Source organism: Eleutherodactylus coqui, chromosome 1 (genome assembly GCF_035609145.1).
Source record: "Eleutherodactylus coqui strain aEleCoq1 chromosome 1, aEleCoq1.hap1, whole genome shotgun sequence".
Classification (NCBI taxonomy): Eukaryota; Metazoa; Chordata; class Amphibia; order Anura; family Eleutherodactylidae; genus Eleutherodactylus; species Eleutherodactylus coqui.
The window spans coordinates 341,452,628-341,470,313 of record NC_089837.1 but is presented as its reverse complement, the minus strand read 5'-3'; the positions used below and the strand labels follow the sequence as shown (position 1 = coordinate 341,470,313).

At 41.1% G+C, this 17,686-nt stretch overlaps 1 protein-coding gene across 1 annotated transcript in view; it reads left to right on the top strand.

Moving 5' to 3' along the window:
- VPS53 (VPS53 subunit of GARP complex) overlaps positions 1–17,686 on the top strand; it is a 179,271-nt gene that overhangs the window by 137,238 nt on the left and 24,347 nt on the right. The window contains exons 19-20 of the mRNA XM_066575956.1: positions 909–978; positions 11,207–11,344. Of these exons, the coding sequence (XP_066432053.1) occupies positions 909–978; positions 11,207–11,344 (208 nt within the window). The remainder of the gene's footprint in view (positions 1–908; positions 979–11,206; positions 11,345–17,686) is intronic.

Sequence of the window (17,686 nt, the reverse complement as noted above, 5' to 3'; positions counted from 1 at the left end):
CTGTCCCAGAGGAGGGCTGTATACATTTTGTTCATGTCATCACCATTTATCAAATCAGAAAGCATACTTACTTTTGCCCTTACACAAGACTTTAAATATTGAAATAGGACAAAAACCCCATACATACTTGGTATCGGCAGACCCATAACAGTCCGTACTATAAAATAATACACTGTTCATCCAGCAAGGTAAATTCCATTTGAAAGAACAAAAAAATTCAAATTTTCTGTTCATTTCGCTTCAGTAAAACCAGATAAAAATAATCAATATGCAACCAATAAAAACTAAAGTTGTTCCGGGAAAAAAAAAAACAGCCCACGTACAGCTCTGTTGATAGGGGATTAAAAATGCTGTAGTCCCGAAATGTGGCAGTAGTCTTTTTGTATGAAAAACAAAAGTGTTTATATTGTGCAAAAGTGGTAAAAACGTAATAAAACCGCTATAAATTTGGTGTTGTCTTAATCATAATGACCTGAATTGAAATAAAGGTAACATAAATTTTTGTGTCGTGGCAAGATTTTAAGTTCTTGTGTACATTATATGTACCTAAAATTGGTTCCTGGAATATACAAGGTCTCACAGCGACATTGATGAAAAAATAGGCGTTATGAGCTCTGAAACACAAAATTAGAAATCGCTTACTGGTTCTTAAGGCTATAATTATTTATATCGTTAAGGGATTAAAAATGCATTTAAGGCAACTTAGTTCTGCTCCAAATATATTTATACGAGACATAAATTCAAAATCAACAAGAAAAACAAAATTTTTGGGAGGGTTTTCCCAAATTTAATATGACTGTTGTGGGGGTTAAATTACTTGCATTGTAAACCAAGACTTATTGACCAACTTTGACACTTGTCTGTATGATTTTATATCCACGTTTACTTTAAATGTTGTTGTTTTGCAGTTCCTTCATTCCTAAATTTATCAACCACCTTTTTAAATGCAAGCCTATTAGTATGGTTGGAGCTGAACAGGTATGTGAAGTTTAATTTTCAGGGTGGGCATTTATTACATTTTTTAATGCAGCTATCTGGTCAAGCCGTCACTTTTGCATATAATGTCAAGGCTGAATAGCTATGTCCAGCCCTAATATTCTTTCCTCAACAGGATTGTTGTAGTGGCTTTTAGCTGCTGCCACAATCCCAGTGGTAGTCATTGTGATCTTTGCTGTTGTGAAAGATGTGGTAATCCCTACACTGTTCCGATGGCTGTAATGAACCGGTGCAGAGTGCTAGTAAACAAAGTGGGTGCAAACCGCTGGTGACATCACTCAGCATCTGTCTGCCCTCTCTCTTCTAAAGACGTTGGCCAGAAGAAGAAATGCTGATTAAAACAACTCCATTTAAGAGAGGGGATTAAACCACAGTTCCCTACAAAGCCAGTGGCAGAAACCATTGATATGCTGGGAAAAACAAAAGAGGGAGCAGCTGCAATAAACTAGCACTTTGGCTGTTAACCCAAATGTGACAATTTGCAGTGTAGCCACATTGAACTTGCAGATAAAATTATCTTTCTGACGCCAATTCAAAGATGACAACCAGCTTGGATGCACTTCCCATTGTCACCTTTGAAAAAACTTCTGATTTGCTAATATATAATCCATTGTACATTTTGGGTTGAAACCCTATTCACTCATTATATTATGTATAGAACATAATTCCCCCAGACTTTGAAGCAGCCTTTCCTAATCGTGTACTATCAATCTCTAGTGTACTGTATGCCCCAAGGGCCTATACTATGAACAGGTGGTATGGGATTAATGCACAGTAGGTCGGTTCTATTTGTGACGAGCTGCATCTAGTGGAGGAACTACCAGAATTTGCTACTTTTGCTGATCTATGGTTTTAAAAGAGGTTTCTTTAACTTAGAGATTTTTAAATACCTTAACATAAAAAGGGGAAATAAATCTCTATTGTAATTATGAACACTGTATAATTATTATAGTGACACAGAGGCTGGTATGTGATTACTGTACTCTTACTATGTTCAGTAGCAACGATCCCTTGGCAAAGAAAAAGGGAATGATACAGTATCTGTTATTGCTTTATGTGATCTTTGATAAAACATCCTTTGTATCAGTATGCCTACTAGCTGCTTGAGCGAGGACCTGTAATGGAATAGAATCAGCTTGACTTTGCAGTTGCAGCACCACTGACTCTAATTCTCCCCCCCCCCCCCCACCTTTTTTTTACCTACCTTTGCTTGGAGGGTCTCTTCTTGGGTCCCACTCCTTCTGCTGTCAGTGTATCAATTAGGTCGTTATCCCCGATCACTTTCAATGGGTGATGTTAGATTTGCTTGATTCTGTCTATTAGGGAGTACCGTTGCCATGAAGAGGTATACATGTTTTGCAACAATGCTTAGGTAGTTGGTACAGGTCTGCAGCCCCATACTCCATAAGCTTTAATGTACTGTGGGAAAAATTAGCAACTACAGTCTTAGTATAATTTTCCCCTAGTATATGAAGAGGCTTGCGCTACACGTAAATGTGCGCCAGGTCCATCCTAGCATACATTTCTGGCATCATTTTAGGCAAATTAATAACATAAATTATGTATAAATCTGTCAGTCCAGGGCGGCCTTGCCCCCTCCAGAAAGCCCCACCCAATTTTCACAGAAGTGGTGAAGTTGGCATCTAAAGAAGTTGCAAAGACTTTTCTATACCAGTTTTCTGGCATACAGCCATTAGTGAATGTCCCTTGGTATGTTCTAACGCTTGTCTATCATGGCAAGCTGTAACTTTGTCAGTAGTTTTTACTTACAAGAAAGATTTACTTACTGTGGGATTGAATCACAGGCTAGTCTTCTCTTTCACATGTCTTGGGTAACTATGTTCACTACTTGTCCGTCCTTGGACCACTTTTTGCTTGATTGCCATTTTGCTGGGTTCCAATGTATGAACTCTAAGAACTAGTGGTTAATTACTTTCTAATAAATCTCACCCTTAACTGATACAACTGTTACAAGATAATCAATGTTAGTTTGTTAGTGGCTTTAATTTTATAGAATTGTGTGTGTGTGTGTGTGTGTGTGTATGTATATGTATGTGTATGTGTATATGTATGTATGTGTGTGTGTGTATATGTAGATAGATAGATAGATAGATAGATATATAGTTGTGTAATATATATATAAAAATTATTAGGATATTGGCTCTGAACTCAAGTTACTATTCTACAAAGCTGTGCCCCCAAAAGCTTATCTGCTTTCATAGCTAAAGAATAAGTAACTGCTGTTGTTGCTTCTGAACACTGCAAATTACTGTACTGCAACTAAGGCCTCCTTCCCACGAGCGTGACGGGCTCCGCAGCGTAATATTCCGCTGCGAAGCCCGTCACGGCGCCCCCCAGAGCCCCTATACTTACCTGCGGGAGATAGCGTGAAATCGCTTCCCCGCCCACCGCCGCGCGTCACCGCCCGCCACCGCCCTCGCGTCACCAGCCGTGTCACGTGCACGGCCGGCCGTGTCACGTGACGCGGCCGGACCGCGTCATTTGGCGTCATATGACGCTCGGCGGTGGGCGGGAAAGCGTTTTTTCACGCTATCTCCCGCTGGTTACAGCGGGAGATAGCGTGAATGGACGGCTTCCATTGACTGCAATGGAAGCCGTCAGTGCGTACAGCCCGTCCTCACCCGCAGAAAATAGAGCATGCTGCGGGTGAGGACGGGAGAAATCGCGGTGCGTAATTCCGCGGTGGAATTACGCATCGTGAGCATTGTGCTATTAGGTTCAATAGAACCTAATAGCTGCGGGCAACGCAGCGGATTTTCGCCGCGAATTACGCGGCGGAAATCCGTTCGTGGGAAGGAGGCCTTAACCTGGAAAGACTAAAATGTAAGTTTACATTTAATGTAGTAGTATATCTTTTTACACAAAGCCACTGCAAGAATGCAGACCTTTAATAAAGAAGGGAAACCATTAGTTCTACTCTTTGTCTGAGACATTTATTTGAAAATGGATTAGGAAGTATTTAGAAGTATTTGTTTTGCTGAAAATCAAGCTATTTAAGCAAAGCCTCATTGCCATCACTGCTTATGCCATCAATCATCTTGCTTTCCTAAACCGTGTCTATTCTACTTTTTCTTCTTCATTTCTGCAAATAAACGGCCAAATACATGTCATTCAAAAGCTTTGGAACATGTTCTGTATACTAATCCATGCTTCCTGCCTGCCTGCTCTATTTATACTTTATTTAGCCTCCTTTTTGTACTTTGTGCTTGTGCCAGGGAAACACAAACACTCTGCAGCATTTATCAGAGACTATGAAAACACTAAAAAAAATTACAAATGGAGACCTGCTGAATGTATGTCATGTTGGCCGAATGTTATAAATCTATTTAATATGCATCTTCTTTACAGTGCAATTAATGCATATATTGCTTTTGGCTTTTTGGAAGCTAACAACCACTCAAAATGCTAAGTTTCCCTAATTTTTTTTCTTGAAAATATAAGCATATTTTGCTGTGCTGTACAGATTCACTCTCTGTACCCAATGGGGCTCAATCTATTTTTCTTATATCTCCAACATACTCTTGGCCCCCTGCAGAACGTACTTTTATTTGCCTGTTTACCTGACATTTTTGGACAACGTGACTATTATAATGTTGCACCAGTGACAACCCATCCATCCCAAGCAGTAGAAGGATAAATAGAAGTTCAATTATCCCCATGTAAACTAAAGTGCGAAGTACTCTACCAATATCTGTTGTTGCATGAAGAAATTTTATAACGATTCTCGCCCCCCTCCTTCCCCCAGAACAAAGTTACTGTACGGCATTCGTGCCTCTCTAACCCCAAATCTATCTTTAGCCATCTGGATAGCTTCATATGACACCTCTCTATTACTAGAGGTACCTTTATACGTGATGACTGTTGTGAGCATGTGTGCCCAACAACCATCCCACAGGCTTTCGCTCCTGTGCTTTTCACACAGGAGTGGAGGCCTTCAACGAATGGAAGCAGAGCGGTCGGGGATCTCTTCCGGCCAACAGTCGCTTGGTTTTAGGGTTGGCTAAAAACCAAGTGACTGACAGGTGAGCGAATTGTCACTCTGTGTAGCGACCATCGCCCTGAAAAGTACAAAAAAATAACGTGAGCTTACCCCACATTTTCCCTAAACTAGCTCTCTGCACTAATTAAACATATACAGTTAGGGCCAGAAATATTTGGACAGTGACACAAGTTTTGTTATTTTAGCTGTTTACAAAAACATGTTCAGAAATACAATTATATATATAATATGGGCTGAAAGTGCACACTCCCAGCTGCAATATGAGAGTTTCCACATCCAAATCGGAGAAAGGGTTTAGGAATCATAGCTCTGTAATGCATAGCCTCCTCTTTTTCAAGGGACCAAAAGTAATTGGACAATGGACTCTAAGGGCTGCAATTAACTCAGAAGGCGTCTCCCTCGTTAACCTGTAATCAATTAAGTAGTTAAAAGGTCTGGGGTTGATTCCAGGTGTGTGGTTTTGGATTTGGAAGCTGTTGCTGTGACCAAACAACATGCGGTCAAAGGAACTCTCAATTGAGGGGAAGCAGAACATCCTGAGGCTGAAAAAAAAGAAAAAATCCATCAGAGAGATAGCAGACATGCTTGGAGTAGCAAAATCAACAGTCGGGTACATTCTGAGAAAAAAGGAATTCACTGGTGAGCTTGGGAACTCAAAAAGGCCTGGGCGTCCACGGAAGACAACGGTGGTGGATGATCGCCGCATACTTTCTTTGGTGAAGAAGAACCCGTTCACAACATCAACTGAAGTCCAGAACACTCTCAGGAAAGTAGGTGTATCTGTCTCTAAGCCAACAGTAAAGAGAAGACTCCATGAAAGTAAATACAAAGGGTTCACATCTAGATGCAAACCATTCATCAATTCCAAAAATAGACAGGCCAGAGTTAAATTTGCCGAAAAACACCTCAAGAAGCCAGCCCAGTTCTGGAAAAGTATTCTATGGACAGATGAGACAAAGATCAACCTGTACCAGAATGATGGGAAGAAAAAAGTTTGGAGAAGAAAGGGAACGGCACATGATCCAAGGCACACCACATCCTCTGTAAAACATGGTGGAGGCAACGTGATGGCATGGGCATGCATGGCTTTCAATGGCACTGAGTCACTTGTGTTTATCGATGACATAACAGCAGACAAGAGTAGCCGGATGAATTCTGAAGTGTACCGGGATATACTTTCAGCCCAGATTCAGCCAAATGCTGCAAAGTTGATCGGACGGCGCTTCACAGTACAGATGGACAATGACCCCAAGCATAGAGCCAAAGCTACCCAGGAGTTCATGAGTGCAAAAAAGTGGAACATTCTGCAATGGCCAAGTCAATCACCAGATCTTAACCCAATTGAGCATGCATTTCACTTGCTCAAATCCAGACTTCAAACGGAAAGACCCACAAACAAGCAAGACCTGAAGGCTGCGGCTGTAAAGGCCTGGCAAAGCATTAAGAAGGAGGAAACCCAGCGTTTGGTGATGTCCATGGGTTCCAGACTTAAGGCAGTGATTGCCTCCAAAGGATTCGCAACAAAATATTGAAAAAAAAATATTTTGTTTGGGTTATGTTTATTTGTCCAATTACTTTTGAGCTCCTAAAATGTGGAGTGTTTGTAAAGAAATGTGTACAATTCCTACATTTTCTATCAGATATTTTTGTTCAACCCTTTAAATTAAACGTTACAATCTGCACTTGAATTCTGTTGTAGAGGCTTCATTTCAAATCCAATGCGGTGGCATGCAGAGCCCAACTCGCGAAAATTGTGTTACTGTCCAAATATTTCTGGCCCTAACTGTATGGCCTTGGCTCCTGCCATGTTTGCAGTTTTGGGCTGAATTTCTTCTAGAGGACTCTTCAGGGAAGGGGATTCCTCATATTTTTGAGAGGCTACCACTCCTTTGCAGGTTTTATCCCACCATGTAAAGGGATGCATTTAAAAAAAACAACAACTTTATACCACCTCAGGACTACTGACTTCCTATCACCTGTGTGAAACCTCTGAATGACTTAATTTCATGCAGAGTCTTGTAATCAGAGCATTGTATGTCTTACACATTTGATTGAGGAGATAATTGGATGTCTTTTAAACAGCTGCAAAAGAGAGATGATATCCTTCACCAAGTGTTTCTTTCAATTCAGACACTCTATACAGGCGAAAATTGCTCTGTCCCAGAGTGTTTGTATCTAATTCTCCGCTGATTGCTGCTTTCCTGCAACAGTGTATCCAATATCTATAGTCTATTATCCCAATTTTGTTTCAATTGTTTTTTACTAACTCTTTCAATATTACATATACAAAATCAGCACATGTAATCATGTATGTATAAACGTATACTGTATAGTAGAAAGCGGTAACAAAAGATAATAAGTATTAACATGAGTAAAACAAAACAAAGTCCAGATGTGCACAATTACATCAATATAGTTTTGTCTAACGTGGAAACAATAAATTCCTTCTATGTCTGAGGAAGACTGGGACACGATGTTAGCTTCCCACCTACTGACGTCATCTGGTGCCAATAATACGTTGACATTACTTTCCATCACCCATTAAGTCTACCTCTTACATCTGAGGCTACACAGCCAGGATTGTACCTACCTAGTCCTGTTGGCGCAGGTATGTTGGAAGCAATGTTATTATGTAATGTTCAGTCTGGATCCACCATTCTATCACTGAGATTTAGCAGAATTAGAAAAATAACCTTTTTGAATATTGAACAGTTTAACATTATACTAACAAATTAAAAATAAGAGTCTCCAAACAGTAGTGGTGGGATGTAAGCCCCTTCTACCATGCTGCAAGAATGGACACCAAAGCAGGATGTCCATAGATTCCTCCCAGGACACCAGTTAATGTAGCAACCCTGATGAAGAAATAATAACCCTTCAACAACCCTGATGAAGAAATAAGGTTGTTGCCCGGACAAGGAATTTAGGAACCCCTCTTTCTTAAGCTCTTGATGACACCTGTCCTATCTGTGTTTCTGCATCAATGTCTGTGTAATCCAAATGGCCTTAGGTGAGCAGGGTGCCAAGTGCTTTAAAGGGGTTGTCCCGCGCCGAAACGGGGTTTTTTTTTTTTCATGATGTCTTTGCGAGCGGTGTATGGGCTCCAAAAACTTAGTATGGAGCCCATAGGCTGCTTCGAGCAGTGACGGAAACAACTGAACAGGTATAGTACTCAGATGAGCGTTTCTGCCTCTTTGTTTTAGCAATAGTTGGGGCTCTCTGCAGCTGGACCCTCACTGATCAAAACTTCTGACATGGCACTATGACATATCAAAACTTTTTAAAAAGTTTACTTACCTTTTAAATAGGAGCTCTACCCATAAAAGAAACATCCAAAAGTATACTAATATTAAAAAACGTAATATAAGCTCCTAAGAATAACATGGTATTTGTATTAGCTGGTAAACATGACATCTCCAACTAGATCTATAGAGCTTGTGTTTGTGCAGGATGCCTCACTGGCAATATCCAGCATGTTGGTTCTCCATGATGTCTGCTGTTATATTTTAATTCTACAAAATCCAGTGATGTGTTTATTCGGCAGAAGTCTTTTGTTACTTCCTATGAGCAATGCTCTCAAACTGCCTAATTTTGGAGGGACACTAAGTACTCTGTGATACACTGGGGGCTTCGCTGCTCCTCAAATTCCAACTATACCTGTTTGGTTGTTTAAAAAATGAAAATCTGTGGTCTCATTACCAGCATATTTTTATTACGGAATCTCCGTTTATGGCTTGAAAGACATAAAAACACCTTTAAAAAGGTGTTACACTTTTAGGGACATTTGCAGTGGTGATATGATAAAATTTAAGCTTTATGGTGCACCAACAAATTAGAGTTTTCCAGGACTATGAAACTAATGACCTTCCTGCAGTATAGGTCATCATGAGTATCAGATCAGTGGGGGGGTCTACCACTTAGGACCAAATACTATCAGCTGATTGAAGAGATCGCGGCTCTTGGGTCTGTGACATTACACTCCAGTCACATGATCTAGAGCAGCTCACTCACATTTAAGTCAATGGGATTCCACTGTGATATTAGGCATAGTCACTATGAAATGTACGATGCTGTGTCTGGTAAGCAGTGAAGTGGCCACAGCTCTCGATTAAGTGCCACAGACACTTACAGTATTGACTGGGGTCAGTCCACAGCGGTGGACGAATCTGATATTGATGACTTGCCCTCAGGATAGGAGTCTCAGAGAACTCCAAGATTCTTCAGTTTTTTTTTTTACTTCAGTGTCACATTTAATTGGGCACAACCATCTCAGTCCTTAACCTCATTCAAGTTTTACTGTTTGCTTTCCCACCTCCATTTGCACACCCCTAGTACTGCAAATACAGAACCTTATTTATGGGAAGCGTACATAGTCTGTGATTGTTTTTCCATGTTTGGAGCCACCTAAGTGGAACCGTCATTTTGTTTTCCTCCTTTTGTCCCTGAATGCATTACTGAGCTAAGCTGCCCTGAAGACTTTATTTATGGTCCGTAGATTGCAGTAATGAGGGTTTACATTCTGGGAGCACTGACCTATACCATAGATGCTGCTTGCAGGTGGCCAAGTGTAAAAACTGCTCTATTCTTCTTCCATTCTTTCTACTCCTGCTGCTCCTCTCTGCAGTAGCTGATTAGTCACTTGACTGCTAGTTAGACACATTCACCGTTGTTTCATTTACGTCATGTTTTGCTCTTTAGTTTTACTGAAAGCAGAACATGCTGTCAATTTTTTATGGGATTAATATTTTTTCACAAGTAATAGTGGATTTGTATGTTTGAATCCCGAAAGTTAAATGGATGACTTCCTCTTTTAAGGCTGTTATACTATGCTGAAGGCAACAACCGTGTTAGGGAGAGCAGACACGGGGCATTTATATTTGGCCATTATGTAAATGAAGGTAATAACAAAGCTCATTATTACCTCAAAAATGTGCCAGATTTATTAGGCATATTTTACTAATCCCCTTCCTAATTATTTCTCCGCTAACTCCATGTTTGTTTTTAATGGATACATGGTTTTAGGCAAACCATGCAGCCGGTTAAAGGGTTTTTGGCAAAATAGAAAGTTATCCCCTATCTACAGGATAGGGAATAACTTTGATTTGGTAGGGGTCCGATCACTTGGACCCCTACCAATCCTGAAGACGAGGGTTCCCACATGATTGAAGCTGAGATTGTGCATGCGCACTGCTGCTACATTCACTTAATGGGAGCACTTAAAGTTGCCAAGCACTTGTACTTGACAATCTCCAGTGCTCCCATTGAAATAAATGGAGCAGTGAGATGCATGTGTATCATTAGTGAGCTACAATGAGATGAAGCTTCGTTCACATCTCGTATGCCACAATAACACTGTGCGGGACCCAACCCTAATGCTAAAAAACATATATTTTGTTGAAAGTGTAATGGAAAATGTGATGGGAAATAGTGCTTTGTTTCAGAATTTATTTTGGAAGGGGGGGGGGGGGGAATGTAATTGTGTATTAGATTAAGTACACCAGAAATGTTGGGTCTGAATGTCGATCCTGTATATTTTTGTTTTTGTTTTTTTTTACCTTATAGAAAAAAAATTGGATTTTTCAAACAGTAGTTAGAGTTAACACGAATAGACACCTAAGGCTGGGTTCACATGGGGCAAAATTGCTGCAAAATTTCCGTGCAGACTTTCTGCACGGAAATCCCCCCATCAATCTTAAGCCTGAAATTAAGCAGCAAAGTGGAAGAGATTTGCAAAAATGTCCACACACTGCGGACAATCCGTTGCGACCAAGCCGCGCAGCAATCGAAGCCACAGCATGTCAATTTTATGACTGTTTTCACTGTGGACTCTCTACTCCCTATGGCGAGAGATGGCCGCAGCAGAACAAGCTGCTTTCAAAACCCGTGCCAAAACCCTACAGGACTTCAGCTTCGTGAATCTCACGGAATGTCCGTGCGGTCCTGCTGCAGACATTCCACGATATTTCTGTGGGATTTGTGCCCCGTGTGAACCCAGCCCAAATCGATATCATACATTGCGCAATGCCTTTGGTACATATTTTGTGTCTGAGTGCATATGGAATCGTCTGACATGAAGGTTTGGCAAATTAGTTTGAATAATAATGTCTCCTTTGTTATTGCATGCTTTTAATAGTCTTTTCAGTTCTGCTTGTATGTGCACACTTTAACATAAGTTTAACTTGTTTGTAGCTGCTCCTTGATACTCACTCTCTGAAAACCGTCCTCCTCGACCTACCATCCATTGGATCTCAAGTAGTGAGAAAAGCTCCAGCAAGTTACACAAAAATTGTGGTGAAGGGAATGACTCGGGCTGAGATGATCCTTAAGGTGAGCTGTTTACTAAGGCTTCTTGTGCATCATGTTTGGATTAGGCTTTAAGTGAATAGTGAAAGATTACAGACTTAAGGCCCATTTACACTGAACGATTGTTCAGATTCTTCCTGGATCGCGGGAATCTGGACAATAATTGTTCAAGGGGTTGTCCCGCGAAAGCAAGTGGGGTTATACACTTCTGTATGGCCATATTAATGCACTTTGTAATGTACATTGTGCATTAATTATGAGCCATACAGAAGTTATTCACTTACCTGTTCCGTTGCTAGCGTCCTCGTCTCCATGGTGCCGTCTAATTTTCAGCGTCTAATCGCCGGATTAGACGCGCTTGCGCAGTCCGGGTCTTCTCCTTTTCTGAATGGGGCCGCTCGTGCCGGAGAGCGGCTCCTTGTAGCTCCGCCCCGTCACGTGCTGATTCCAGCCAATCAGGAGGCTGGAATCGGCAATGGACCGCACAGAAGACCTGCGGTCCACCGAGGGAGAAGATCCCGGCGGCCATCTTCACCAGGTAAGTAAGAAGTCACAGGAGCGCGGGGATTCAGGTAAGCACTATCCCGTTTTCTTTTTTAACCCCTGCATCGGGTTTGTCTCGCGCCGAACAGGGGGGGGGGGGGGGGGGGCTGGCTATTGAAAAAAAAAACCCCGTTTCGGCGCGGGACAACCCCTTTCAGTGTACATGCTGGCAGTGACTCAACGACAAACGATAATTCATTAGGCGTTCAGTGTCTGCTGGCAAAAAAAAAAAAATCAAACCAGGATCGACTCGTGTAAACAGTCTGTCGTTCATCTATGAAGGCCTGTTTACTGTGAATGGAGGAGGACAGCTGGGGTGATCTCTGGTCACTTCCCCTATATTCACTGAGCGATCATTGCTCCTCTATAAAAACATTGGAACGACTATTGGATGCTTCTGCACCTGACATTCATCCCCTGTAAAGGGGCCTTAAAGGGGTTGTCTCGCGAAAGCAAGTGGGGTTAAGCACTTCTGTATGGCCATATTAATGCACTTTGTAATATACATCGTGCATTAAATATGTGCCATACAGAAGTTATTCACTTACCTTCCCTGCGCTAGCGCACATTTAATGCACGATGTATATTACAAAGTGCATTAATATGGCCATACAGAAGTGCTTAACCCCACTTGCTTTCGCGAGACAACCCCTTTAAGTTAACAGAAGGCTCCTGCCACCTTTCGATTTGTATAGGTGTAGCAGAAATGTTCCTAATACTTAGCTGAACTGTGGGATAACCAGTTAGGTGGTATTGGTTAGCTGGTAGACCAATATTTACGATGTTCATACAAGTCCACATGATATTGACCAGGATGAGTAAAATCAGACATGTTATACTGAAAAATAATGTATACACATACCATGGCCACTTTCATTGGTAACCAATAAATCTGACTTTTGGTGGAGAGTGGACTACTTTCCTACTTTTCCTAATTTCCAGATTTGTGTTTGACGTGATTTTATTATAAGGATTAGTACTTTGTCTTGTTAATTCTTTTAGTCCACAACGTTCCCGAAATATCTGTATGCGAGTTAAAATAAGCACCTTAAGTAACCGTTCTATGATTGCAATCTTACTCTAGCAGTTCTAGATGGCAGTTAGTGGTAAAAAAGGTATAATTTGTATTGATTTCATCACTACCCAAAAATGAGAAATAAATCCATTGTTTAGTGTTAGTGATGGAAATGAGGATAATAAAATAGTTTCTCCAAACAAAAGCTTTTTGAACTGTGGTAACCGAGTATATCGGTCATCGACTTCTGAAATTAGCAAAGGGAAGTTTACAGTAGAGATGTTTTTTTACTTGAATCTACTGTAAGCTATGTTTGGGGCCATTAAGGGCTCATTTACATGGGTGCCTTTTTAATCTGTATTATGCGCATAAACCCCATTGATTTGCATTGGGTATTCAGATGTGCGTTTTTCATGCTCGTCAAAATGTCTTATTTTTGTTTGTATAAAAAAAAATGAAATTGCCCATTAAAATCCATGGGATCATGTGAAAATGCAGTTCTGCAGTTTACACACATGTATACTACTAAATCTTTCTGTACACTCCTACATGATAAGGTTATGTTTGTGTAACAGTTAGAAAGCAGGATCTCTATAATTTTCTGCACAGTCTATAGAGCACAGCAGAGGCTGTTCCCACCAGTCCTAAAAGCATGGACAATCAGATAAATACCCGACAAAGAGAAGAATGGGGGAAAATACGAGGTGCAAAACATATGATGTCCAGAAGTAGTGTAATTCCTCATGTACACGTCTAGCGGCTTATTCTGAAGTCCTCTGAAAACTCAGGTACAATTTAAAGGATGTCTGTCACCTTAATTTTTGACTAGTATAACACACAAGTAATATTTTATGTGTGACAAACATGAGCAATCCATCTCTATCTTTATTTTCTTCTGAATTTGCACCCTCCTGGAGATATTACTGCAGAAATAGTTTGTGTGACATATGCTAATTAGCCCAGACCGCCGATGGGCAGTCTACATCTGGTAGTGGTCCAGGCTCTCTTCCTGCCTTTTCAACTAAAAACGGTCCCCTCTTGATGAGCGACGCCTCCAGCTGTACCCACAGGAGACGACATGCGTTCCATTTCACGTGCACTTGCACCATGCATGTGATGTCAGTCCGGCGCAAGCACGTTGCAAGTAGAACGTATGAGACATACAGCGGGCGGAGCACTAGCAGAAGTGGACCATCCAACAGATGGTTTCGGGCTAATTAGCATAAAGCGCGCAAACTATTTCTTCAACGATATCTCCAGATGGGAGCAAGTTTGTAAGAAAAGAAAGGCACGCTGGATTCCTTGGTTTGTCGCACATACAAAACTTTACTAACTTTACTAGTCAAAAATACAGTTGACATACTTCCCTAAAAATGATACTGTCCTGTAAATCATGTTTCAAACAGTTGAACTCCTAAAGATATATATGCACGGAGTGAAGAACATGCCTATTAAAAGAGCTCAGAAGTCAAAGCTTTTGTGATGGATGGCTAGATATTTAATATGGACATTGTTCTAGGAAGAGGTGGGATATGGTGTGAAGAACATTTTTTGGGTCCTGGTCAAAGACTTTGAAGTTTTTTAGCTTTTTTCCTTCTCTGGGATTACCCTTGGACATTACACATCTTATCCAGTAATTGCTTAGTTCAGAAAACTAAATATACACTGGGACAGTTTTATGACTGTCTGAAGCTGATGGCGCAGACTCGTTTGAATAAACGTACACAGGAGGACACCACTGACAGCTATATTGCAGTGGAAGCCGTTTCTGTATTGAGAGCTTTAGCTACAGTTAGCAAGAAAAGACCATATGGAAGTGATTGAACAAACATAATTTTTTTCCATGTTAACCAGAACAAGTGTTAGATGTTTATAGAAAAAAACTATCCATTTTCAAAGGACATTTTGTACTGCTTCAAACCATTTCTATATCATTAACTGCTGGTGCATATTTCAGATTCTGGCTTTATTTCCTTATTTCCTTAACTTATTCACCGCAGATACTTATTAAGGAAATGAGCAAGTGTAGGCGATCCTTAGCTCTTTGTTTTCATAAATGGAAAGTTGTGAAATGAAAGCTCACCTGGAGCAAGGAAAATAGTGGAGGTTTTATTTGCGCTATAAGGTCGTGTTAACACCTAATGGGTTTGCGACAGATCTTCAAGATTCTGTGCTGAAAATCCACAACAAAATACAGTACAGTGCATGCGAATGGGGTTTAAGAAAACGCCAGTCACATACTGCTTTTCTTCAAATCCATAGCGTGCCTGATATTATTGGATTTCATCCGTTGCAATGGAAATGGAGGCGTAGAGCAAAAGCTGTATGAAACACATGACGTTTGATGTGCATTTAAAGTGTACCTGTTGCTTCATCTTACTTTCGAGGATAAATTGTCGTGGGTACATGAGGAATAACATTATTTCCGGCCAATATCTGATTTGTATCCTGCATTTTTCCCAGAGATTCTGCTCCCCTATCACTGTGTCTCATGAAAAGAGAAGCAGCAACATGGAAGACTTTATAGATGGGTACTGAGCAGTGTAGATGTGACTGCAGCAACTGTAAGACAGAAAAACACTATTAGCTACCACAACAGGTCTGTGTTTCTGCTTCTCTTTCCTCCTCTCCTCACCTTCTCATAGATTTCTGTCAGCAGCATGTAATCTGTGGGTGAGTTGTTAGTCTATCTTGTCTACCAAGACAGATTTCAGCAGAGTGATTGAACAGTTTGAGGGAGAGGGAGGAGAAAATGATAAATGAAACACTAGAAAATGAGCGTACACACTCTCCTGGAGCGGAGGGGGGGGGGGGGGCAGCTTATTGCGGGGCCCAGTGTTATTTTACTGCCTAACGTTTCCCTTTTACAGACTGCCTGTTTTCCCTCCTGTGCCAGGGAAACTGGCTCTAGTGTAGTGGCAAATCAGAGGTTCTGCTCATGTAACCCGCTTTTTGTCTGGCCCGCCACACTGGCCCAGGGGCATAGTGTTGGCGCGGCTTCCATGGGTGTTGCTTGTCAGCAATGCGAATTTCAGCAGCATGGAGCTGTCTTTTCTGGAGGCATTATTGGTGTTTGACAAGCATCAATAAGAAAAGTGAGTATGGGGGATATAAGGAGAGCATTTTTTTTTCAGGAGGGTCTCAGCTGAGATGGTGTGTTAGAACACACATAGACCTATATTCACACCATCCAGAGCAAATGGGTATAGTCATCTGCACTCTAAATACCCAGATCCAGCCAAGAAAACCAGCATGGTAATCTGATAGGGTAAGAGGGGCTATTCCTAAGGAAATTTTGTTGTTCCACGCAGACGATACACTGTCCTTAACCCCTTCCAATCCATTTTTATCCTGGTTTTCCTAGGGTGCTTACTCTTTTTCTGCCGTTATACAACGGCGCTATATGCTGGCTAAAGCCAGTACTGCATGAGGTGACACGTTGGATAGGCTCCGACAGCAGAGAGGCTGGCAATAAACAGTAAGAGAACCCCGACAGATGTCTTCCAACATCAAAGCTGTACAGCCTGAAATAATGTCTTCAGAAGTCAGACAGTGGATTGGAAAGGGTTAAATGTACATCCGCTTGGAAAACCGCATGCATATGCAGTTTGTTTCCACGATCATTCGCAGGTCTTACATTGCGGATATCTGAACGCGGAATCCGACCTGTTCGTGTGAATGTTTCTGATTCCAGTGGATCAGGCGTAGTTGAGGAGGGAAAAGCTCCTTTGTCTTATGATTCCTTTTCTGAAGATGAACTTGCTGGTAAAACCACTCATTCAGTCTGAAAATACAGATCTCTTGCTTAAAGCAGTTAGATCTGCAATGAATTTGGAAGAAACTAGAGAATACCGTTCCGTTCCGAATCAAATATTTGATAGCCTTGGGCCAAGATCTTTTTAAGGTTTTTCTGCTTGAGGCAAATTAATTTGAAGATCTAGTATGTTTAAGGGGTCCTTTAGAAAAAAGAGCAGAAGTTTACCTTAAAAAGAGCTGGGAGGCAGCTACAAAGTCTTTTAAGGTGTGCATTACAAGCACCTCCTGTAGCACGATCTCTTTAGATATGGTTGGATCAGCTAGATTCTCAGATTATTAATAGAACCCCTAGAGAACAGATCCTTGAATCTTTTCCTACTATGACCAAGGCGATTGATTTTTATTTCAGATGCGTCTGCTGATGCATTGAGATTTAGTGCCAGGTCAGCGGCTTTATCAAGTTCAGCAAGAAGAGCCTTATGGCTTAAAAGCTGGAATGGGGATTTAGCTTTAAAAGCTAGGCTATGTGCCGTTCTTTGCCAGGGTGAGGTTTTATTTGGACAAGCATTGAATGATATCTTGGAAAAAGCTTCAGATAAAAAGAAGGGTCTCCCAACACCTGATTTTCCTAGAAAGCAAAGGCCCTTTCGTAGGGGAAGGGGGGTAGAAATTAAGAGTTTAAAAAGAAGACATCCTGGAAATTTGGAGGTAATAAAAGCAAGGGTTTCATGTTCGATAAACGGTCTGACTCTACCAATAGAAACCAACAATGACGCCAGGCTCCAGTTCAGAGGTTCTTTCCCACTATTTTCAGGCCTGGGAAAAGATTTCAGCAAGTTCTTGCATAAAAGAAGTGGTAAAAGTATATCGTCTGAACTTCCTCTCTTTTCTATAAAAATTTTGCCTCACATTTCTAAGGTCAGATTCCACAAAGCAATCCGCCCTCCTTGGAAGAAGTTTTTTTTTCTCTCGTACCAATACTCTTTCAGTGAAGGCAGTTCATTTGAAGGGGCAGAAAATTATCCAGGCAGATTAGGTCAGTCACCATTGAA